This window comes from Bactrocera neohumeralis, chromosome 6 (genome assembly GCF_024586455.1).
Source record: "Bactrocera neohumeralis isolate Rockhampton chromosome 6, APGP_CSIRO_Bneo_wtdbg2-racon-allhic-juicebox.fasta_v2, whole genome shotgun sequence".
NCBI lineage: Eukaryota > Metazoa > Arthropoda > Insecta > Diptera > Tephritidae > Bactrocera > Bactrocera neohumeralis.
In genome coordinates this window covers 50,640,233-50,665,754 of record NC_065923.1, presented here as the reverse complement: position 1 = coordinate 50,665,754, position 25,522 = coordinate 50,640,233, and the positions used below count along the sequence as shown (strand labels likewise).

Here is a 25,522-nt window from a genome sequence, read left to right as displayed (position 1 = left end):
ACATTGACATTACGCTGGCTAGGTCATACTGTCCGAATGGACGAAAACACTCCAGCTCTGAAAGTATTCGACGCAGCACCCGACGGGGAAGCAGAGGAAGAGGAAGACCTCCACTCCGTTGGAAAGACCAGGTGGAGAAGGACCTGGCTTCGCTTGGAATGATGTCCGCAAAATTATTTGCTGAAGTGGCCGGATCATTGGTGTGGTGGACGAGGGAGATCCCGGATGAAGAATTCCCACAGCCCAATGAAAATGGGTACAAGCTGCGCTGATTAATATGTCCATGGAGATGCTATTAAGCAATCCAGGTCCGCCACCGATAGCCTGTGATGACGAGCGGTCAATCCAGCTATACATTGCCGCAATAGCCAAGGGTGGGGAAGAATTAGAAAATAGAATTAGAATTGTGTGTTGCCTGTCTTCAGAAATGAAGCTATAAAGTGCATAGTCTTTCGGTGAAAAATATGGAAATGTAGGTTAGGAAAACAAAGCTACCAAATTATATATGTATGCTGCGAGAATATACAATTTATTAGAATATTTTTTAATCCCCGTGTAAACCTTTTTTCATAGAACGTGAGCCTATGTTAATGTTTGATTTCTGACATATTAAATTCCTCCTATCAAATTATATGTTTTCCGGATAGAAAACAATGCAAGTAATAGAAAAATTAGTAACTCTATCGCATATATTATTTTTTTTATGCGACAACAAAATTCAATCATTTTAATTTTTTAATATATTTTTATTTGTATTTTGAAATGTACAAACATTTTTTTTTTCGTTTTTTACATTTTTAATATATTTTTTTTTAATCAAAGTAGTTCACTGGTGATGGTGATAGCGGCTGTTCATGTTGTCTGAAATAAAAAAATCGAATGGATTATTATTCAGTAGTTCTGCGGCTGTCGTCCCTACCAAATATAATCAATTTCATTAAAAAAAGTGTCAAACTTCAAAAAAAAGTCACGAAAATCTTGTTTTTTTTTCGTTAAAAATCGTTTAAAAAATAATATTAATAAATTCGAAAATATTTTCGAAAATAAACAATTCTGGTAGGGACGATAACTATAAATGAGTAGAAGAACATATGTAAATTTTAAAGCAATCGGTTGAAAACTTTTTTTTAGGACCATGACAGTTTCAGAAAATGATGATTCGAGAAAAATGCGTTAAAGACAGTCAGACAAGTAGACAGTCGCTTACGACACGTCGGCGACTATGAGCTGTAACTTATCAAATACTATGAATTTCGATCTGAATTTTTCACAGCATGTTTTCAATAGGTTTTACTGTCAAAATAAAAAAAATCGATTTTTCGAAGTGATTACATGAGAATACCCCCTTAACAGTCAGTGCTGCCCATTTAATATTGTTGAATGTTCATTTATCGAAATAATTTGACATTGTATATTTATTATCAAATGTATATTTTTGTACGAAATAAAATGAGAGCGGTATATGTGTACATATATTTATAACGAAGGTTTTTGAAGATTTATACATTTGTTATAGGTCCTAAAAAATTTCTTAGACAAATTAATTGCAATTCGTTCATACATATAATATAGAAAATAAAAAAAAAAAAATAGACCGAAAGATTCTTATTCGAATTTGTTCTCAAAATAACGGCTAAACATTGAAATGCTAATCACCGTACAGACGTTGCAGAACGATACGTTTGTAATTGAAATAAATCCTGAAGAGACGGTGAGCATTTATGTATATATTATTATTAAAATATATTTACTTTTCATTCGTTTTAATATTTTCGATCTTATAAAACTGTAAATGCTATATTTATGAGTTCTATTGGTTCCAGCCGATATTCCGAATTCGGGGTTAAAATGGGTATGGGTAAGCTAAATTAAAAATTTCTAATTCTTCCAGTAGCTTATCAGTTCCACCTTTAATTGTTCAACTCTCTTGCGAGATCCAAAAGGAAACTCTTGATCCTTACAGACCGCAGTACTTCGGAACATCACATCAGTCATGTGAATTTCCTGTTCTGTCTGTTATTATTTTCCAACGTGTTTCGTCCTACGCATCACATCTTAGTAGAGTCTGCAGTTCGTTGCTTCTTGCTGTAGGTGTCTACCCCGCAATAATCCAAATATCAATATATTGTGATCAACGCATCTGTGTGTAAGCAGGAAAATCGATAGCTGCGGTCTAAGCAACCAGTTTAAAAAGTCACTCAGATCTTCAGTACAGGTTCTAATGTAATTCGTAAAGATCGAGATTGCAATTCGTGCAATATCATCCCATTGTCGCATCGCAGGGATGCTACCCTAGTATAGATATCCGGTCAAAAGATGTCTACCCCGAAATATTTAATGTATTCATCCGCGCCCCCCTTTATCTACCTACCTACAGGTTTCATGAGGTGGTTCGATCAAAAGTGCATTTTTACAAAACATCTTCGATATTAAGTATATAAAATTTAGGAACTAGAAGCCAGCCAATTCTGAAGCTCCAAAATTCTCACAATACGGTTTTTTAGGAAATTGACAAGATATCTTATTAAAAGCCATAGAAAAAACCCACTTTCGCCCTATGTATATCTTGTACACTTTTGATACAATTTGCAGGAATTTTTGCCCATTTTTGAAAATTTGGAGAGTGTACAACTCTTTATCTTTTATAATAAATTTTGTAAAAAAATGTGTTGAAGTATTTTTCTGAATATTAAAAAACAGCGAAGATCGTTTTGCCGCCCCCAAGACGTTGCGCCCGGGGCGACGGCCCCCTTGAATTTCTATTACCTTGTACGCTGACGGTTGACGATATTGACTTCGGGCACTAAAACTCTCTCCTGCTAAATCAAAAGTGACTCTATTCACCAACTTAGTTGATTTTTAAGTACTTCTATTTTGTTTTTGAATATGTTTTCTCCATGGAACTGTGGTTTACTATATTGAGTTCTCATTTTATTTTCGTATATTGTTGTTATTACAGCGTTTTGCTACATAACAAAGGTGGGCGGAGTTTTTATAAATATATACGTTATCTGATTTGACCAACATATAATTTTTGTCGGCAAAGTTGGAAATTTTATGATTCAGAGATAAAGAGATGCCCAACTCTCCTGTCACCGTAAATGTGAGAACCGCTCATCTACCCATTGACAGTTGACTAGATTGAGTAGGTTTTGACGTTTTGCAATTGGAATGACTGGAACGGACAGATTGAAATCGTTCACGATCGCTAATAAAAAATGTAATGCAATGAAAATCAAAGAAAATGCGAAATTTAAATATATTTCATGAAACGTTTTGCATTTGGATGCATAGTGGAATTAATTTTAAATTACAAATGATTAAAAACGTTTATTAATTGAGAACTAACCGGCTTAATTCACCTTATTAAGTATTGAAACATCAAAAGTCAGTAGTTTTAATTTTACCATAAAATCATAAAAAAGGATTTAAGTAGTTTCGCCATGTATTAAAAGTCCAATATATAATAATTTGCAATCGTAATATAAAATGTAAATGTTAGGTGTTTTAATTTAAATGTTATAAAAAAGGCTTATTTTGAGGCGCTCTCACATTGGAACCATTATCCGTGGTTAAAATACTCTCTATACTCTCTCTCACTGTAAAATCGGTTGGTGGTAAGTTTATTACGGTGGAAGTTTGACTATATAATATTTCTCTTGGTATATATAATACATAACGAATATATTTTTATTGATACCAAAGCAAATTATTTTGTATTTGCTCGAGTATATGCTTGCTGTCAGGATATTGATTGAATTGGTTGTTTGTGAATGGGAAAGATGCCGAGAGTTGAATGGAAAGCAAGACGCATTTGCAGACAGAAAAAAAGAGAGAGGGCGAAATGCGTGAGTATGAGAGAGCTGGCCGACAGGGTTAATGTTTAAAAATTCTACGATAAAATGCGGCGACTAACAGAAGGTTTCAAGACCGGGGCATAGTCTTTTGTCGAACCCAAGGAGGTGATTTAGTAACCGATGCCCATAGCATACTAAAATTATGGAGGGAACACTTCTCCAGCCTGCTGAATGGCAGTGAACGCACAACGCCAGGAGAAGGCGAACCCAATTCCCAAATCGATGACGATGGAGCAGACGTTCCATTGCGCGACCATTAAGAAGTTCGTATAGCAATTACCAGTCTGAAGAACAACAAAACGGCGAAGGCCGATGGATTGCCGGCCGAGCTATTCAAAAACGGCGGCGAAGAACTGATAAGGAGCATGCATCAGCTTTTTTGTAAAATATGGTCGGACGACGCCCGACAACTGCATTTTAAAGTGTGTTCTGCCCAATCCACATAAAGGAAAGACCCCACAATTTGCCCCAATTACCGTGGGATAAGCCACCTCAACATCGCATATAAGGTTGTATCGAGGGTGTTGTGTGAAAGATTAAAGTCCACCGTCAACAACTGATTGGTCCTTCTCAGTGTGGCTTCAGGCCTGGAAAATCAACAACTGGCCAGATATTCACCATGCGTCAAATCTTGGAAAAGACCCGTGAAAGGAGAATCGACACACACCACCTCTTCGTCGATTTCAAAGCTGCTTTCGACAGCACGAAAAGGAGCTGCCTTTATGCCGCGATGTCTGAGTTTGGTATCCCCGCAAAACTAATACGGCTGGGTAAACTGACGGCAATATCAAAAGCTCCGTCAGGAACGGGAAGGACCTCTCCAAACGAGGTTTCAGACAGAGCGATTCCCTATCGTGTGACTTCTTTAATCTACAGCTGGAAAAATAATTTGAGCTGCAGAGCTGAATAGAAATTGTACAATCATCTTATCTGTCGGGATATGAGTTTTCGAGAGAAAGGTTCTGAGGAAGATTTATGGTGCTTTGCGCATTGACAACGGCGAATACCGCAGTCGATGGAACGATGAGCTGTACGAGATGTACGACGGCATTGACATAGTTTAATGAATCAAGAGACAGCGGCTACGCTCGCTAAACAGGTTCCCAAAATAAGTCGTCCTCGAATGGACGTATATAAAAACACACCAGCTGAAGAAAACCAGTGTAAGTGAAAATATTCGACGCAATTAAAGTCGAAAACGAGTTTTTCAGTTTGCCGGCCGGGATTTTGCAAAAGCAGAACTTATAATATATGTACATATATATTTATATACAACACAAGAAACGTCTTCTCCATTTGAATCACAACTTAATAGACAATTTTATTATCAATAGGCCGATATATTTCTTTAGAAATGATTCAAATCTTTTCACTGAACAATATTCAATCACTTCACTAAAACTTTTCATTAAAATCGAAAGAATTAATAATATTTTGCGGGAAGTTTTTCACTCTTCTTCTTCTCAACACGTAACTATGACGTTTCATAATGGCGGTCGTCGTAATCTTGTATTCTATCATTCTTGGACCAGGTGGAGAAGAACCCGGCTACACTAGAAACCTCAAACCGCGTAAGCGGTGTCTATGTCAATAAAGAAGGATAAACTATTTTTATTAAGATACCGTTAAACTCGAGCGTTCGACTTTGAGGAGTGTATTGCAATGACTAATTTGGTTATTAGTAGTATTTGTGCTTTGGAATTTCGCCTTCTTTGCTTGCGATAGTACTTCTTTATGAACTCGGAGCAATTTAAGTTTTAGTAAGAAGCAGTATTTAGCGTATCTATATAAGTTAGCACCCCACACATTTAAAAAGTATCTTATGATGCATTAATATCATATTATACAAAGCAATAGAATACGACACCAACTAAATCGCTGAGAGTGCGACACGTGTAGTGGCTACCTGTGGGACACGCAGCGTCAGCGAAGTGCCAATCTGTGGGAAGTGCAGCGTCAGCAAACTCCATACTCGTTGCAGCGGCAAACATAGGTTTAGATTAAGTGTAATTAATTGTAAACTTTAGTTCTTGCACAGAAGTCAATAAAGGAGCATAGCTCCCAAAAAATATTTTTTTTTTTAAACTAAAAAGTTTTTTAGCTGGCGCCCGAGCAGGGACCAGCGCGCGAAAATAGTTAACAGCCTGAAAATCAACAAGTAAGGCTACGCGAGTGGCGAACGGTACTAAATTGTGAAATGAAAGCAAAAACAAAATACACAAACGCGAAACGCAATAAAAAAGTAAGGCTACGCGTGTGAGAACTAATAACAAATACTGTGCTGACGAGCGGCTACAATGCAATACCACATGGGATTTGGCAACATCGAGGGACCCCAGCATCATCAGAAAAAGGAAAACCCTGGAACGTCTTAAAAAAATTCAATGGAAAGCTGGAAACCACTACTGTACGCTTTTAAAAAATATTTTAATATTATTAAAGAAAATATTGTTATTACTAAGAATAAGAAACTTAATTATTCGATACCAAAAGGGAGAATCAAAAAAAGGTCTTAAACTAGAAGAAAAGAAATTTAAATTAAAGAAATTTAATTAATTGACATAAAAATAAAAGAAAGAAATCGAGTGCTATTACAAAGGAAAAAAAATTTAATTAATTGACATAAAAATGAAAATTTTAATATAATGTCAGACACTGCTGAAGAATTGATTGAACAACTAAACCAGATGAGGTTAGATTATGGGCAAACCACCCATCCTTTAAACCCTCCCACCCCTAACCTCACTCTAATAACGACATAGTTCGAAAAGTACTCGAACGAAAAGTATTAACTGGCATTACCGAACCCGACCACAGCGTTACACTGAATTAGGCAAGATTCCGGGCATGGTTAAATGCTTCAGAGAATTTTCGGGACGACCAGGAGAATTTAACTTCTGGAGGAAAAGCGTCGACAGAATTTTTAAAGCATATGAGGGAGTCAAGAATACCCCTAAGTACTTCGCGATACTCCATACGATCAGGCATAAAATAATTGGCGATGCCGACACCGCATTGGAATCGTACAATACTCCACTTGATTGGAGTCAAATTCGAAAATGCCTTATGATGTATTATTCGTTTAAAAGCGACATAGGTAGCCTCGAATACCAGATGACCACTCTGGTCCAACGCCACGAAAACATTCCGACCTTTTACCAAAAAGTTTACCAACACCTTTCCCTTATATTAGACAAAATTTCATGTCTCGAGTTAAGCGACGACTCCATACGGACTATGACCCATAAATATAGGGACAAAGCCCTTGACACATTCATTAGAGGACTAAATGGTGATTTACCTGCCTTCTCAGCATGAGAGAACCGACAACCTTGCCCCAAGCCCCACATTTATGTTAAAAACTTGACAACATGACGTATAAAATTTCCCACCACAAAGCCAATATTCAACCAGACATCCCCGAAAAGATTTAAGTAATGATTCATGTATAAATATTCTTTTACGAAAATCATGTATTGTCAAACTACACCAATTATATGCAAAATAATCAAGGATTCCGAGACGCCGAGATTCAATAATTACGCGAACAACTCCCATATTACTGGAGGAAATACCTCTTTTCACAACAGACCGAACTTACCACCTAAACCAACGACCCCAATGGAAGTAGACCAGTCAATACAATCAAGACAGATTAACTACCAAAATAGACTCAATACATTCCAGGACGATCGACCACCGAAATGTCTGATTTCCGCACAACTGACTCACCTCCCTAAGTAAAATACAACGTAATTTCTTTACCAACGCGAGTGTAGATCCGTACGGAATATATGCTGACATTTCCCACCATAACAATTACGATAAAGATTTAAGTAATGATTCATGTATAAATATTCTTTTAAAAAGTCGTTTGTCAAACTGCACGGAGGTCAACAACCAGCATCACTCTAATCGTAATTTTAATAGTCATCGCTTTAATTTTCGGGTAAAATCTTTTGATGAAACAGAAAGAAGATGAACCTAATAAACTGTCTCAACCGGCAATAGAAGTACTTAACCGAATTTTTTATACACCAAAAGATTCAAACGAGGACGTTTGAATTTCAAGGGGGGACTAGTTAGCACCCCACACATTTAAAAAGTATTATATGATGCATTAATATCATATGATACAAAGCAATAGAATACGACACCAACTAAGTCGCTGAGAGTGCGAGTGTAGTGGCAACCTGTGGGAAGCGCAGCGTCAGCGAAGTGCCAACCTAAGAGAAGCGCAGCGTCAGCAAACTCCATACCCGTTGCAGCGGCAAACATAGGTTTAGAGTTAAGTGTAATTAATTGTAAACTTTAGCTCTTACACAGAATTCAATAAAGAAGCCTAGCTCCCAAAAAATATTTTTTTTTTATAAAAAACTAAATAAAAGTTTTTTTTAACTTATATATGGCTAAGATATTGCATGATTGTGGTTTGTACTGGTGTTGTTGTTATATTTCTCAATCTACTTATGCCATCCATTGGGTGAATTCTTCTTCTTATTTTCTCTTAGTTTCCATCAGTCCATTTTTGGTTTATTTTTTTTTTTATTCATTTTCTCATTTTATGCTATAGACCTTGTTGACTGGTCAGTGTTTAATGTTTTGATGACTTTTCTAGGATTCGAAGTTGTTTGCTGTTTCAGGGTCTTTTGTGAATCTTAGTAAAAATATTATCTGATATTTCAAAGCTTATACTTTGGTGCTTTGCTAATGATTTATTCACTTTTTTTAAACGTGAATACGTCTTATTTCCCGTGGTTTAAATTTATTTTATCATATTTTCGACACAATTTATAGTTAAGTCTGTGGAGGTATGAGAATAATAATATATAGTCATATACCAATACTCCCACTACCAACAACATACACTTCGTTCTTCATTCTTTCTTTACCTGTCTTACTTATCCTCTCATATCTCTTTTTCTCATTTCATAATTTCCATACTTGCTAATTGATCTTTCCTTAAACTAAATTCTCTCTTTCTCTTAAATAATAACAACAACAATAAACATTTGCACTCATTAGTTTAAACTCACATACATTATGTTAACTTCCTAGCTGTAAGGATTGGAAATTGTAATTGATTAATAAAGTTACATTTGAAAAGAACGGACTTGTTATTGGCGCAGTCGGACGCGAACTTAAAACGCTAGAAAATAAAAAGTAAAATTTTTATTTTTATGTAAAGTAGTTAAATACTTAAAAAAAAAGGAAAAAAAACGAGATTTTCAGTGCGAAAAGTGCTAAGAATAATAAAAAAATACACACATAAAATTTAAAAACAAAAAAATGTGAAGACTTTTAAAGAAAACCTCAATTTATACAAATTATAAACATTTCTGAATGCTCAAAGTGCGTAAAAGCAACAAAAATAGAGATATTCAACGAAATTAAATAAACAGTGAAGTTAATTTATTGTATTACAAAAAAATAAGTAAAAAATAATTATAAAAGTTAAGGTCACCTTCAAATTGTATAAAGGTCACCTCAAGGACAAGTGAAAGAAGTTATGCGATAGCGGTTCCAATAAGAAAAAATTAAAAACATTTACATCAAGGATACTTGAAAGAAGTGAAGTGAAGCGAAAGCGGTTCTAATAAGAAAAATTTTACAACAACATTTACTCTTTGGGGAATAGCTAGAAGGTCACCTTGAAGAAGGAAAAAAGCCGTTTTGGACAGACCAGAACATTCGACTACAAAAAACATCATTACTACAGGTATTTATAAAAACAACATTTCAACAACAAAATTGCATATCGAACTGCAACAACTAAACGCCAACAAGAAGAAGAAAAAGCAGCTGTAATATAAATATTGCAACAACACTGCACCGGAGTACTTTTGATAACACTGTACAAAAACTCACAGTCAAAATGGAAAAATTAGATATTAATGCTAAATTTAACCTTATTTCTACAAATCTTTCTAGCATACTACCATATGCTGGTAATGAAAACTCTTTGTTAGGGTTTATAGAACGAATTGATTCTATGATCCCAATTTTAGAGTCTTTCCCAGTAGATTTTAAAATATTACTAATGGGAAATATAAAAGATAAAATCGTTGGCAATGCAAAACAATCATTACTAATTAATGGTAATGTTGATACTTGGCCTTTGATTAAAAAAGTATTAATTGATAACCACGGAGAAAAAAATTCGGTGGATGAATTAATCGATAAAATAAGGTCTTGTCGTTGCGATTCAACAATAGAAAATTTTTATAATAAGCTTAATATTTTACTATGTCGTTTAAATAATGCCTTATATTTTAGTGAAAATAAGATAAATGGAATTAATTGTGAAAGTAATGGTAGAATAGCTCTCAATTCTTTCAAATACGGTTTACCAGAGCCAGTTAAAAGTATAATAGTTAGTCGAAATCCTAAGGATTTAAAAGATGCGTATGATATTATAAAATCAAATGGGTATTTAAAATATAATAATCGATTAAATTTTTATAGTAATTCTAATAAATATGAACAACAAAATAACAAAAAAATAAATAGATATTCGAATGCAGATCATTTTTATAATAATAGTAATAGTACTGGACAAAATTACAAATACAACAACTATGGTGAACCATACCATAACAGCGTTAGCGGGACACTACTACAACAATAACATCAATAATGAACGACTTCAACAGCAGTATGGACAGCAGAATAATAATAACTTATACCCAAATCCTTCGGTACAGTCGAGGTTTACATCTAATATTCGAAATATTGGACGAAAACTTTTTTCCCAAAATCAATATCAATTTGGTGCAAGTAATAATACTTCTCCGAATAATAATATTCCAGGCCAATCATCGGCCGAACCAATGGAAATTGGAAATTTTCAATTAGTAGCCGAAGAAAACTACCCTATATAATTGTAAACACGCATATAAGGAAATTAAGATTCATTGTAGATACAGGAGCGGAATTTAGTGTAATAAATCCGAAGTTATGTAGACCCCAATATGCAGTAAAACCAACAATAAGGTCATTAAAAGTTTTGGGAAGATGTATTTTAACAAAAAATCAATTTCGTGTACCACTTTTTAAAGAATTCAATAAAACTAACTATTTTGTGAATTTTGTAGAATACCCATTTCACAATTATTTTGACGGCATTGTAGGGAATAATATTTTATTTGATTTAAATACAATAATTGATTACAAAAATAGGAAAATAACAACGGACGATGCAACAATACCTATATACTTCAGAAGAAGAAAATTCTCTAGAAGACTATATAAGAAATCAAAGCTTACAGGTACTTAGTTGCGAAGAGGAAATAGAAGCAAACTCAGTAGTAAATTTTGCCAAACATTTAAACCCAAAAGATGAGGAAGTCTTAAGGACGGTTTTAAATAACTATCAGGACATTTTCTACAAAGAAGGAGAAAATTTGCCTTTTACCACGGAAATTAAACATAGAATAATAACGAAAAGCGATACTCCAATTTACAATCGACTTTATAGATATCCAGTGGTACATCGCGCAGAGGTAGATAGGCAGATAAAAGATATGTTAGCGCAAGAAATAATCGTTCCGAGTAATAGTCCCTACAATTCGCCATTATGGGTTGTACCCAAAAAGGCTGATAAAAACGGAAAACCACAATGGCGTGTAGTTACTGATTATCGAAAACTTAATGAGCAAACAATAGATGATAAGTTCCCAATTCCAAATATGCAGGACATATTTGACAAATTGGGAAAATGTTGTTATTTTAGCACCATCGATCTGGCGAAGGGATTTCACCAGATTGAGGTACACCCTAATGATAGAGCCAAAACAGCTTTTTCAACGGCAGATGGTCATTATGAATTCACAAGAATGCCGTTTGGTCTCAAAACAGCACCTGCAACATTTCAGAGGCTCATTAACTATGTTTTAAGAGAACATATAAACAAGATTTGTGTCGTATATTTAGATGACATTTTAATATTTTCTACAAGCTTTTATGAACATATTCTTTCCATTAAAAAGGTTTGCAATACCTTACGTGCTTCTAATTTAAAAATTCAATTTAACAAATGCCAATTCGCTGAATTATCAACAAAATTTTTGGGACATGTCGTGTCCAGAGAAGGTATAAAGCCGGATCCCTCAAAGATAAAATCTATCGAAAATATGAAACCGCCAACTAGTATTAAAGAAATAAAACAATTCCTAGGCATGACAGGATATTACCGTAAATTTATACGGGACTACGCAAAAGTAGCTTATCCTATGGTGAGATTCTTAAAGGAAAATGCTGTTTTAGATTTTCAAAATATTGATTTTTTAAACTCTTTTAATAACTTGAAAAAAACTTATAACCAGTGAACCTGTCTTACAGCCGCCAGATTTTAATAAGAAATTCATACTTACCACCGATGCTTCGCAATTCGCTGTTGGCTCTGTTTTGAGTCAAAATAGTCACCCAATATGTTACGCTTCTCGTACCTTGTCGGATCATGAAATTCGTTACTCTTCTATTGAGAAAGAAGCCTTAGCCATGGTATGGTCTGTGAAACATTTTCGAACTTATTTCAAAGTTCATAGCCGAAAGTTCATAATACAAACTGACCATAAGCCTTTAACTTGGTTGCATAATATTAAAGAACCTAATATGAAGCTACAAAGGTGGAAAATTCTACTAAATGAATATGATTTTGAAATTACGTATATTAAAGAAAAAGGATAATACTGTTGCTGATACTGCAGATACTTTGTTTCAAATAATGAAAATTTTTTTAGATAGAGATATATATAAATAATTTTGGAAATAGTAAAATCGAAAGTAAAAAAGTAGCATACCATAATCCTACGTCAATAGATGCAACTGTACACAGCGCGTTAGAAGATAATTTAAAATATATATTTATAACGGAAAGGAGTATCAATTGCTATAAGAACCAAATATACTTGAAATATGGCCAAGAGGAAAAAATATATTTAAAAATCGTAAACAAAAAGTGTCAAACTCACATTACAGTGACTCAACATTCTGACCTAAAGAGTATTTTACAGAAATGTCTCATAAACAAGGGTGCTATATGTATTTTTTGTGAAAATAATGAACTTTTTGTAATATTCCAATATTTGTATGTAAATTTCTTTGAAAATAGCAATCTTAAACTATATAAATCAAATATTAAATTAAATGAAATTGCCGATAAGAATGAAATATTAAAAATCATAGAAAATGAGCACCTCCGTAATAATCACAAGAAGTTTTCCTTGAATTGAAAAATAAATACTTTTATCCTAAATTATATAAACTAATAACTTACGTAATTAATAATTGCTCAATTTGCCAAATATCTAAATTTGATAGAAAACTAGTTAAAATGCCATATCAAATTACAGAAACGCCCACTCATTTTAATGACATAGTACATGTAGTCATTTGGTTTCCAAGCAGAAATGTAATGTACCTTACAACAATCGATAAATTTTCTAAGTATGCCACTTTTCATAAGATTAATGATAGAAATTGGATAGCAATTTTAGCAGCGTTTGTTTTTAAAGGAACAAAATATTCAAATGCATACTACTACAGCGTATTTGAAAACTGGAAACTCAGACGTAGAACGACTACATGGAACTTTAAATGAACATCTAAGATTAATGGAGGCCGACAAAGAAAATAAAGATTTAACTTTAGAAGAAAAACTTTTTAAAATTTTCAACTGCTATAATAATACAATACATACAACAACAAAAATGAGACCCATTGATTTTATAATAAAAAATTTTGATAAAGAGTCCATTGAAGAGCTAAGTAAATTATACGAAAAACAGAAAGTTGAAAGGATTGAAAGGAATTGGTAAATAATATTGTGCTTAATAGGCAAATCCCTAAAAATAAACCTAAATACAAAAAACTGGTTAAATATAATAGAAATGGGAATTATGTTACCGACATTTCAAGCAATCGCAAAACAAAATATTATAAGACACAATTAAAGAGACGATATAAGTTTCAAGAATAAGTAATTACTAATTTAAAAATATTAAGAAATATTTATTTTATTTATTAAGTAAAAATTTAATTTTAATTTGCGAGGTCGCAAATGTCTTAAGAGGTAGGAGTCATATACCAATACTCCCACTACCAACAACATACACTTCCTTCTTCATTCTTTCTTTACCTGTCTTACTTATCCTCTCATATCTCTTTTTCTCATTTCATAATTTCCATACTTGCTAATTGATCTTTCCTTAAACTAAATTCTCTTTCTCTTAAATAATAACAACAACAATAAACATTTGCACTCATTAGTTTTAAGCTCACATACATTATGTTAACTTCCTAGCTGTAAGGATTGGAAATTGTAATTGATTAATAAAGTTACATTTGAAAAGAACGGACTTGTTATTATATCTATATTTATATTGACCTGCGATATACTCATATTATATTGATAGCTTATATAGTACAACATCTGAAGACTTGTACCTACTATTTTTCTAAAAAAGATCGCGAGGGTTACGAAAAGAAGAAAATTGGTTTATACCATAATTTGGTAGAGAATCGGAATCGACTGTGACCACTCTTAAATGAAAAATAAGTAAAGTTGAGGTTTTGTTAACAAAGCGGTCTCATATTCTCCGACATCATTAATTAGTTAAATGCTAATAGTCTGAGAAGATTTGTGGTCAATTTTCTACAAGCCAGCAAAAACAGTGCATTTCGGATTGTAACAGGTCGCCTTTTGAGGTCTCCGAACACCACCGTTACATACCTAGATAATTTTAGCAAAATAAAAAAAACAAGAAAAAAGATAATATACCCTTCACAGGTGCATTTCTTTTAATAACTATGTGTACAGATTGTATAGAAGCTTTGTGCTATAATAATCCGATCTGAGCAATTTTTTCAGAGATTATATTATTACCCTAAGCAATAATCCATCTCAAATTTCGTGAAGATACTACGTCAAATGCGAAAATTTTCCATACAAGCCCTTGATTCCGTTCGTTCAGTTTATATGGCAGCTATATGTTATAGTGGTCCGATATCGCCCGTTCCGACAAATGAGCAGCTTCTTGAAGAGAAAATGACGTAGGCAAAATTTCAAAACGATATCTTAAAAATTGAGGGACTAGTTCGTATATATACAGACAGACAGACGGACAGAAGACGGCATGTCTAAATCGACTCAGCTCAACATACTGATCATTTATATAAACACTTTATAGGGTCTCCGACGCTTCCTTCGTGGCAAACTTAATATGTATATCCTGTTCAGGGTATATAAAATATTTTCTAAAATACTTGTACACTAATTCGCATGCGTTTTAAAACGTGTGTCCTCCCAACAGCGGCTATGCAATTTTTCGTAAGACACCTTTTATGATTCGAAGCACTGTCAACGCACATCAAGAGCTTGATTTATCTTAAAGCTTAAATATAGTTTTGAGTCGAAAAATTCTTTGCCTTTTTGAAACTATAGCATACTTGACCTTAACCATTTTGTCGTATACTTCTTTATATGGATCTTAAGTATTTAAATAAGTTAATTTCATACAAATATCAAGTTTTCATTCAAAAATATATTAATATACTTTATGTTCTTTTTTAAATAGATATTTCAATTAAAGGAGAGAATCTATATTGAAAGAGGGACAGAATACAATGTTGAAAATCAAAAACTGATATATTCTGGTTAGTACCACACATAAGGACCTTTCAACTCTTTTCTAAAACAGTCTTTTTCTGGTGAAATAGGTGTAATACTCAGTAACGAGCGCAGTATTAATTCATATAATATAGACGAAAGCAAGTTCATCGTGATAATACTTAACGGTAGTTTTGAAAACTATTTTCAGAAACCTGATGGAGGATGTTTTCCCTCATCCGTTGTATCATCGGTTTCCACTACTCAAAAGGCGGACGAATGTAACAAATTACCAGACCGTATAACAACAGCGGATTCATTCAAAGAAGTATCAGTGCCGCAGGCCACACAAACTGAAATTAAAGCGATATCATTAAATAATGGCAATGATGACTCTGTTGGGGAAAGTCAATCTGTAGGTAGTACTGACAACATTAATGGAGCAGCTGCTTTGGAATTCACTGAAAGCAATACAAGCATATTGTCTAGTGGGTCAGGGGTTTTGTTTTTTTCCAGAAGCGGTAATGAATCTGGGGGCTCTGAAACTAGTCATAGCACTTATTCTAGTGGTGATCTTGCTGGAGTGTTTTCTAATACTTCAATACAATCAAGAGCTGAAATAAATGTACCCTTGGACTCAGAATACGAACATACAATTGAGTCTATAATGGAAATGGGCTTTAGCCGTGAAAATGTTGAAAAAGCAATGTCAGTCAGTTTTAACAATCCAGAAAGGGCCGTAGAATACTTAATTAGCGGTACAACTGAAACATCGGATAGTTTCAGTACAACTACCACAGTTGCACGAGATAGCGTAAAGCTTAAATATAATATTGATGCAAATAATGATGGCGAAAACTGCAACAACGCTAGAGAGTCCGCTCGTATTGGCGATGATGAAAGCAGTCAGGTGTCATCAATCCGCTTTAATAGCATTAGCAAAATATACCATTGTCAAGAGAGTGGTTGTTGTGGTGGGCCCCGGACGGGGGAAAGTCAACATGCGACATTATGTAATCTTGTTCGTCTCAATCAAGATAGTAACATATTTAATATAAAACTTTGAAATTGTTTTTGTTCACCTTTATTCTTTATTTAAAAATAGGTGACGTCGGTAACTTAAAGGATTATAAAACTCAGCCCCAAGATGACAAGGAACCGATGAAAGAAAATTCTAAGGAACTTGATGAAAATATGCCAAAAGAAGTCCAGTCTTACAACCTTGTCAGTGGAGATACTCAAAATAATGGATTAGGGAGTGTTTTGGCTTCTGTCGGAAGTAATACTAGTATGTCCTCAAGTGGATCCGGCGTATTTCCTCTTTCCGGCAGAAGTACTAGATCTGAAGGTTCTGAAAACAGCCACAGCACATTTTCAAGTGGTGACCTCGCAGGTGTGTTCTCTAATACTTCAATGAAATCAAGATCCGAATCAAATTTGGCAGTGAGTGAAGAATATAATCGTACTATTGAATCAATGATAGAAATGGGTTTTAGTCGTGAAACTGTTGAACACGCTATGACTGCTTGTTTCAATAATACGGAGAGAGCAATAGAATTTTTAATAAGTGGATTGTCAGATACTTCAGAGATATTTAATAGCAATACAACTAATGAAGCAGATAATGGCTCCAATATTGTGGAAAGTAATAGTAATAGGGTGTATGACGAAGAGAGAGATCGTTTGTCAAATTCCATTGCTGAAATTGGCTTAAATTTCAGTTACAGAGTTGAAGAGTATGACGACGATCAACGGCCTTTAGAAAACAATCGCACGGCATTGCGATATGTTACAGGTGAATGTGACTGTACCAAAGCCGAAAAATTCTTCATGATTTTTCTTTTCAATGTTTATAGATCCATTTGAAATATTTCGCAATCAACCGCAGTTCTTACTAATGCGTTCGTTGATGTATCACAATCCGGACGCTTTACATGGAGTACTCCAGCAAGTAATTATAAATATTTAACATTAAAATTATGACATTGCATTTTAAAGGCATACACTCAGATTGGGCAAACTAATCCAGCGCTTCTACAACTTATATCGGAAAACCAAGATGCTTTCCTAAGGATGTTAAGTCAAACTTTGGAGGGACGTGCTGATATAAACCGGCAACATCCTCGTCGGATGACAGCGGGGCGACGTGCACAGCTTGCTGCTGCAGTTCGCGCTGCAGCTGGCGGAGATGGATTGCATGTACGTTCTACTGATATAGACCCTGGTGCAGGCGGTGACGGACTACTTACACACCAGCGACCTGGAGAAAGTGGTGATGCAGGGGCCGATACAGTACCACATGTCTTTTCATCTGCACAACCAGATAGAGCGGCAGAACGTCGAGCAGCCGCTGCTGATGCGTTCTTACGTGAAAGAGCTGCAGCTGCAGTTGCAGTAGCGACTTTAACTGCAGATACCTCTGATACAATTCATAACGAAATTTATGAAGATGGAGGTGCTACAAGCACAATAGATAACGATAATTTATCTGCCACTAGCCGTCCACAAGGACATAGAAACATGAAATTTCTACTCACAACACAAGACGAGGAAGCAATTAATCGCGTAAATTTTGAGGGTTTTCCTTAATACTTTAAACATCTTACTAATATTTCTTTCTTTGTAGCTTAAATCACTTGGTTTTTCAGAATCCCTGGCATTGCAAGCATATTTTGCTTGCGAAAAAAACGAGCAATTAGCGGCGAACTTTTTACTATCTTCAGCGTTAAGTGATTAGGAAATTTGTTTTGTTTTAAACTACTTAACATTTAGACTCGTAAGATAAGTAATCATATTACAGGATTTTTAATAATTATTTTACTATAATGACTCATTTGTACATTTACTGAACTTATCTATGTGAGTTATTAAAATATCGCTCTAAAATATATTATATCCGTAATACATAATGATCTATAATACAATATTCCTTATATTATACAAACTTAAAACATGTATTTATTATAATTTCCTATAACACCCCTAACTTTACTTATATTATTAAACCCTTTTTTTATTGTTTCTAACAACTTCAATAAATAGTGGCAAAGATGACTCTGTTGGGGAAAGTCAATCTGTAGGTAGTACTGACAACATTAATGGATCAGCTGCTTTGGAATTCACTGGAGGCAAAACAAGCATATTGTCTAGTGGGTCAGAAGTTTTGTTTTTTCCAGAAGCAGTAATGGATCTGGGGTCTCTGAAACCTAACCTTACTTATGTATATTAACTATAAATTTTTTTGTGCTGTTTCTAACAACTTAATCTGGACCGAGATACGAAACAATCTCAATGAAATTTACCATTAAAAAAAATATTTTATCTACTCTTAACAAGTAATATTTAAAAATAATGAACTTACTTTAATCTAATTCTTAATGTTGGCTATAGAAATTTTTGTTTCTGTAGCTGAGCAGCTAAGATCGCAACGCTTAAAACTCTCTTGCCTTTTATGACTCGGCTAATTCCGCTCGTTAGCGGATTGCGCCCCTCGCGTCGGTTGGGCGGGAGGAGGGTAATCGTTGGGTATTATTATTATAAATGCCTTGGTTCTAAAAATGGATAATCTAATATAATGTATGTAAATGACGTGTTCAGACTGAAATTGCGCAAGGATTCCTAGATTTTTGTCCTCAAGCATGTCATTCACTAAAAGGGAGTCAGTAAAGGTTTTAATAATTTCGCTGTAGTTCTGAAGTTGAACGCGTCCGAAGATTGGTTGGTAAGGTGGTGTATGTCATCAATGTACTGTACTACCGTTGACAAAACAGCCAATCTGGCACAAATTTACATTTTTCAACAACAATTTTTATTTTTAAAGTTTTTATATTTTAATCATAATTCCCGTTTACGTCATTAAAAAAACTTATTCGGAGTCAGAAGAATCGGAAGAACAGTTGCACGAAAGGTAATTTTCGGTTGAAAGTAAGGGTTTCACTTCTTCATCCAATTTACGAGCCTTACTTTTTTTGTTGGTTAGTATGTTAAAAATATTCAATAACCTTGCAGTCATTGAATAAACAATATCATATTTTTTCATTGTGTTGAAAATGTCAAATTTTGCACCGAAAAGTGATGATTTGCGGAAAGCATTAATTTTTTATTTCCATTTGAGGAAAATGCTTATTAAGTTTGTCGAGGCTTATGGTGATCATGCTCTATCAGAAGGAACATGCAAAAGATGGTTTCAAAGGTTCAGAGATAATATTTTGATGTGAGAAATAAAGAACGTGGACCAAAAGTTTGAAGACGCCGAACTACAAACAATATTGGATGAGGTTGATACTTTAAGTCGAAAGAAAATTACAGGCATGTTAAATGTTGCACAACAAATAATTGTAGACCGTTTGAAAGCTATGGGAAAGCTACAATAATGGGGAAAATGGGTGCTACATGAATTGTTTGAAAGAGAACTGGAAAACTGAAAAGACACTTGGGAAATTTTGTTTCAAAGACACGAACGAAAATCAGTTTTGCATCGAATTGTCACTGGCGATGAAAAATGAATTTATTAAAATCATGGGTTATTCCGGGTCAACCATCACCATCAACTGCAATAGTAGTTTGATTTGGTAAAAAAGCAATGATCTGTGCTTGGTGGAATCAGAAGGGTGTGGTATATCATGAGCTTCTAAAACTTCGTGAAATTGTTAATGCAATCTTTACAGACAACAAATGACCAATTTGAACCAGGAACTGATCGAAAAACGACCGAAATACACGGCAAAGTAATTTTGTTACACGGCAATGCACCTGCACACAAAGCAAAATCGGTTCAGGATACAATCAAAGTACTTGATTGGGAGCTGCTACCCCACGCGCCTCATACACACGACTTGGCCCCTTTCGATTACCATTTGTTTTCATCAATAGGACACGCATTGGTTGCGGTCCACTTTGTTTCCTATGCAGAAGTCGAAAATTGGGTGTCTAATTGGTTTGCTTCACAAAGCGAATATTTCTATTGGCATGGCATCCACAAATTGCCAGAAAGGTGACCAAAATGTGTTAAAAGCAATGGTCAATACTTGGAATAATTTTTTTTTCTTTCCCAATCATTTTCACAATAAACCGGCACACCTGGTATTGAATATTCAGCAATCATGGGTCTAATAGGTAATATAAATTATCTAACCCTTTCGTCCCGAGTGGTACACATATTTACCAGCGCAATTTTAAATACCCTTAAAGTCTTAAATTGCTCTAAAAACGGTATAAAATTATACCAGCCGGTAACTCTAAATATTTTTGAAAGTATGGCAGGCGTAAGTTTTACAGTTTGTCTCTTATCCACGTGTTACCGGAGCTGAATGTGTAATTGCAAGTGATTTTTAGTAAAAAGAGGGCGAATCAGAAGTTACATTATAAACATTTGTTTTATTTCCGTACACGAAACTTAGAGGAACATAGGTAAATATGAAAAAGGTTTTATTTGAAGCAGGTGTATATATTATATGCACTTTTATATCGTGGTACATATATGTACCAGCAGTATTTTTTACTGGTATTTATATGTACCAACAGGTGCGTACACGTTTATGTTTATTCCAGGACTAAAATGTCGAAAAAATCTTTGAGCCAAAAGGAGTTAGAGAGAGTGGTTGAAAGTCTGTCGGATTTTTCTGCGGGTTCATCTGACGAATATGAGCCTAGTGAAGATGAAACAGATTCATCATTTGAAGATAGTGAAGAAGAAACTGCATCAGAAAATGAGAATGAGTGTGAATATATTCAAGGTGATTTTCAGGAGTCGTCAACATCACACCCAGCCCAAAACCCATTGCACGATTCTGAGGATTCATCTACAGAATCTGAAGCTGAATGTTTTCAACCTAATATCATCAATCGCATTTTTGATTGGTTTGAGCCGAGCGATTCATTCCGTCCTGCCAAAACTATTCCACTACAAAGGTCCAGTGAAATATTAATTGATGTATCAAAACAATCCACTGCAATGGAAATTTTCCATAAACTCTTTCCGCATTCCTTATATTTACATATAGTCGCTTGTACTAATCAACGACTTGAGTTATTGAACAAGTGTAAAGGACAACAACAAAAAAATGATAAAACTAACAGATAAGGGTGAAATGCAAAAAATTATAGGATGTATGCTCATCATGTCATATAATAAGCTTCCTGGACTAAAGCATTATTGGAGTCAAAAAGAATCCATGGGAAATCGAACAATAGAAAACTGTATTTCTCGTGATAGATATATGGTCCTTACTTCCAAGCTTTACTTTTCCCAGCCAAATAAACCACCGGATGCCACAAAATCATATTATGTCGATGACTTGATTTCCTGTTTGAAACACAGCTTTAGTAAATGTCGTCAAGATAGTCCATTCCAAAGCATTGATGAGAGTATGACTAAGTTCAAGGGACGTTCTTCTCTAAAGCAATATATGCCCTTGAAACCAATCAAACGAGGCATAAAACTATGGCTTCGTTGTGATGCCGATTCTGGATATACATATGATTTCAATGTGTACGTTGGTAAAGGTACAGAAGTAAGTAGCGATGCACTAACTCTTGGAGAAAAAGTTGTTAAGACACTTGTCGGAACAATTAAAGTTCCTGACGTTGTTCTATGCTTTGATCGCTTTTTTCACCAGTGTAAATTTACTGGAAACTATCAATTTTGCGGCGGTTGGCACCTGCATGACTAATCGCAAAAATGTACCATCAATAACAGGAAAACTCAAAAAGGGAGAATCGAAGTTCAGATGCACCGACACAGGACTTATGTGTACGAAGTGGCAAGATACGAAGGAAGTCTTATTAATGAGTAATTGTCATAAACCTAATGTAACTAAAATTTCAAAAAAGGATAAGACGGGCCAAACAGGGGAAATTGACTGCCCGGAAGCAATTGCATTCTATCGGCAAAAAATGGGAGGAGTTGACCGCGCAGATCAATTCATAAGTCTCTACCATCACGACAGAAAGTCCTCGAAGTGGTGGAAAAAAGTGTTTTATACTTGCCTTGGGATGTGTACAACAAACGCATGGATTATTTACAACGACTTGAGGCGTAAGAATGAGAAAGTTCCTTATCTAACATATGTGGTGAATCTTGCCGAGGAATTGATTGCCGAAGGAAAAAGTACTACTGAGTTACCATTACCAAAAAGAGGTCCAATTTCGAAGAAAAGAAAACTTTATGGATCAGCATTACATCTCCCTATAGAAGGTGCCACTAGAAGACGCTGTACTCGTTGTTCGGTAATGAAAATCCAAAAAAGAACCAAAACGATTTGCGATGAATGTAATGTACCGTTGTGTAAAGATTGTTTCAAGCTGTATCATACAAAATAAACTAATACATTTCCAAAATATATGAGTAACACTAAAAAATATATAAAAAGTTGTTAGCTTCTTCTTACCTGTTGGTACATATTTGTACCAGATAAAAACCCTACTGGTACCCATATGTACCAACACTCCCCCTTCCCCCCATGGGTTCCGTAAACATTTTTTTTAAATTATTTCAAAAGAAATGGTATATGTTGATGCAATATAGTTATTCTAACCTAGTATTTTGATTACATACACGAAATTGGTATTCAGGGACGAAAGGGTTAAAGCCGTATAGTGCTCATCAGATGTAGTGTCATTTGTTTGCAAATATAAACTCAATGTTCGGAAAGCATTTGGAGGCTGGTGAATAGTTTCTTCTACCGATCCCTCGCCGTCACTCTCCGTTCCGCTTAATATTGGATCATCTAATTCAGGGCAGTAATTCTCAACAATATCAGCATCTGTAGGAAAGCCAGTTGTGCAAAGGTCATTATCTACTGCAATATAATCCTGAAGAGTAGCACTGCAAGTTATTTTGTTTGCTTTTAACCATGCTTAGTAATCAGCTTCAATTACATTTCGATATTCATCAGTAGTACTTAAAAACTCAGAGGTATGTCATCTTCCTCTTCCCATTCAGAGTATTGACCAAATCCAGCTTTTTTGAAGCAATTCGCTATGGTTTGATTTTTGACGTCAATATCCCAAGCTTTTGTTACATGATTGATGCAATCCGTAAGTGTAATATCTTGTTTTTCGTTTGCCTCTATACGCTTTAGTGCTTCTTTTACTATTCTGGTACGATAAAAAACTTTCAAGTTTTGAATTACTCCCTGATCCAGCGGCTGTAATTTAGAGGTCATATTCGGTGGAAAAAATGCCAGTTCAATGGCTTTCAGTTTGCTTTGTACGTCTTTAGAATGTGCTGGGCAATTTTCAATAAACAATAAAATTTTTTGGCCAGTACTTTGAAAGCGTTTATCCAAATTTAGAACCCATTCTTCAAAAATTTGGCCAGTCATCCAGGCCTTGGAGTTATAGGCCAGGATACTGCGAGTTGTAGAATGAGAGAAAAGCACATTACTTCGAGTTATAGAAGTCATAATTATGTATTTTCGTTCGAGTTATGGAGAACTTCGAGTTATGGAAGTTCGAGTTACGGAAGGAAATTTATATGTTAATTACTCTCTTAATGCTACTGCCAACCCATTTAGTTCGAGTTAGAGAAAATTCGAGTTAAAGAAGTTCGAGTTATGGAAGTTCGACTGTAAATCAAAATATTTAAATCAGTGGCATTGCTGTATATTCTGGAAAGCTGGGATCTCTTGTATTTGAAAACCGTCTGTATTGGAATCGTATTAACCCAATTGAAAAGTGATACACTGACCTTAGCGGAATAATTTATTACTTTTTTTGAAACTTTGGCGTGTATTGGTCGTGGGTTTAGAAAAAATGTCAAGGAGTAACTAATTGCATTTCTTTAAAGGCTCTTTTCGCAGTAGTGCGTTGACAGCATGACTGCCACATAACGTGTGGTCCATTCCCTGTCATATAGCCTGAACAGGTTTTAAGATGGCACCATCCAATGCATGTATTACACTTAACCAAAGTGGAGTCATCCAAAGTTTTGGCGCAGACAAAATTGAAAAATGCCTTCAGGACTGATTGTACTCATCAAGAAGATATGGCGGCAACTTTATTACCAGGTGTTGCTCCGAGGATTTAAAATTAACTCGTTACTTAGAGATTCCAACAGGATTAGATTTTGTAACCATGTGAGATTCTTCTCTTATATTTAACACGGTAGGTTGCCTTTTTATTTCATGATTTGCCAACACTAGTGTTGTTATCTTGAATCACAGTTTTGTCGTTAAGTTTGACATTTTTGATGGTATGCAAACTCAGAACGTTTTGATATACGAGCACTATTTGTGTTGTTTACAGAAACATAAAATATGCTTTTCGACCACACAATGGAGTTAAATCTCAAACATTTTCGTTGTTCGCTTACGCAGCGCTTCCAAGCAAATGGTTGCCTGTCTTTTTGGAGAAACTGGACATGTCACACCATTCCTAGAATAGTAAATTCTGAGTGGTATACAACCACACTGCCAGTTTTCTTTCAGGAAAGCACGAAACTCAACCGCCGAAAACGGATTGCTCTTCACCGCGATAATGCTAGCTCTCACACAACGTTTTTCAAGACCTAAAGAGGCGGTTAATGTATATAGATATTATTGGAGAATATTCTGAAAAACAATAATGCAATTTTCGATGATTAAACTTGTTTTTGTTCTCAAATCCCGAAATATAAAAGGAAACCTACATATGTATATTAATGTACATTTTTGGGAATTAAAAAAAAACTACTGTATCAATTAGATAAATTTTATAAATATATCCTTTTATTTATACATATTTTAAGAATACACAGTACATTTTTTTAAGAAAAAAATTTAACATTTTTTGAGCTACATATAAGCGATCTCCGGCGGCGTTAAAACAAAAACGTTTTTCCAGCAGTCATTGCCCTACAAACAAATCGAAAATTGACAATCGTTAACTATTTAAAAAAAGTGGAATTTTACTCAAAAGTAGATCATCGTATGGAGAACTTTATATCGTCCAAAGCGATTACAGATTCCTCTCCCAAAATATTTATATTGAAAATATATTTTACAGACATCTTAAAATCATACGTATTTAATTCTTACGAACACACAAGAGCATCAACGGTTCGGATGCGTCCAAATAT

At 34.6% G+C, this 25,522-nt stretch overlaps 1 protein-coding gene across 1 annotated transcript; it reads left to right on the top strand.

The window, feature by feature from the left end:
* The first annotated feature begins 1,645 nt into the window (after positions 1 to 1,645).
* Positions 1,646 to 18,257, top strand: LOC126763446 (uncharacterized). Its single transcript, XM_050480960.1, has 7 exons — positions 1,646 to 1,711; positions 15,434 to 15,512; positions 15,576 to 16,505; positions 16,571 to 17,272; positions 17,322 to 17,416; positions 17,476 to 18,030; positions 18,092 to 18,257. The coding sequence occupies exons 1-7, from the start codon at positions 1,646 to 1,648 to the stop codon at positions 18,200 to 18,202; spliced, it is 2,538 nt and encodes an 845-aa protein (XP_050336917.1). The 3' UTR covers positions 18,203 to 18,257.
* The last annotated feature ends 7,265 nt before the right edge of the window (positions 18,258 to 25,522 follow it).

Excerpts from the sequence above, each read along its gene's own strand:
- LOC126763446 (XM_050480960.1), top strand. The coding sequence starts at position 1,646 with ATGCTAATCACCGTACAGACGTTGCAGAACGATACGTTTGTAATTGAA. Across the intron at positions 16,506-16,570 it reads TGTTCGTCTCAATCAAGATA|GTGACGTCGGTAACTTAAAG; the intron begins GTAACATATTTA and ends ATTTAAAAATAG. Across the intron at positions 17,417-17,475 it reads TACATGGAGTACTCCAGCAA|ATTGGGCAAACTAATCCAGC; the intron begins GTAATTATAAAT and ends GCATACACTCAG.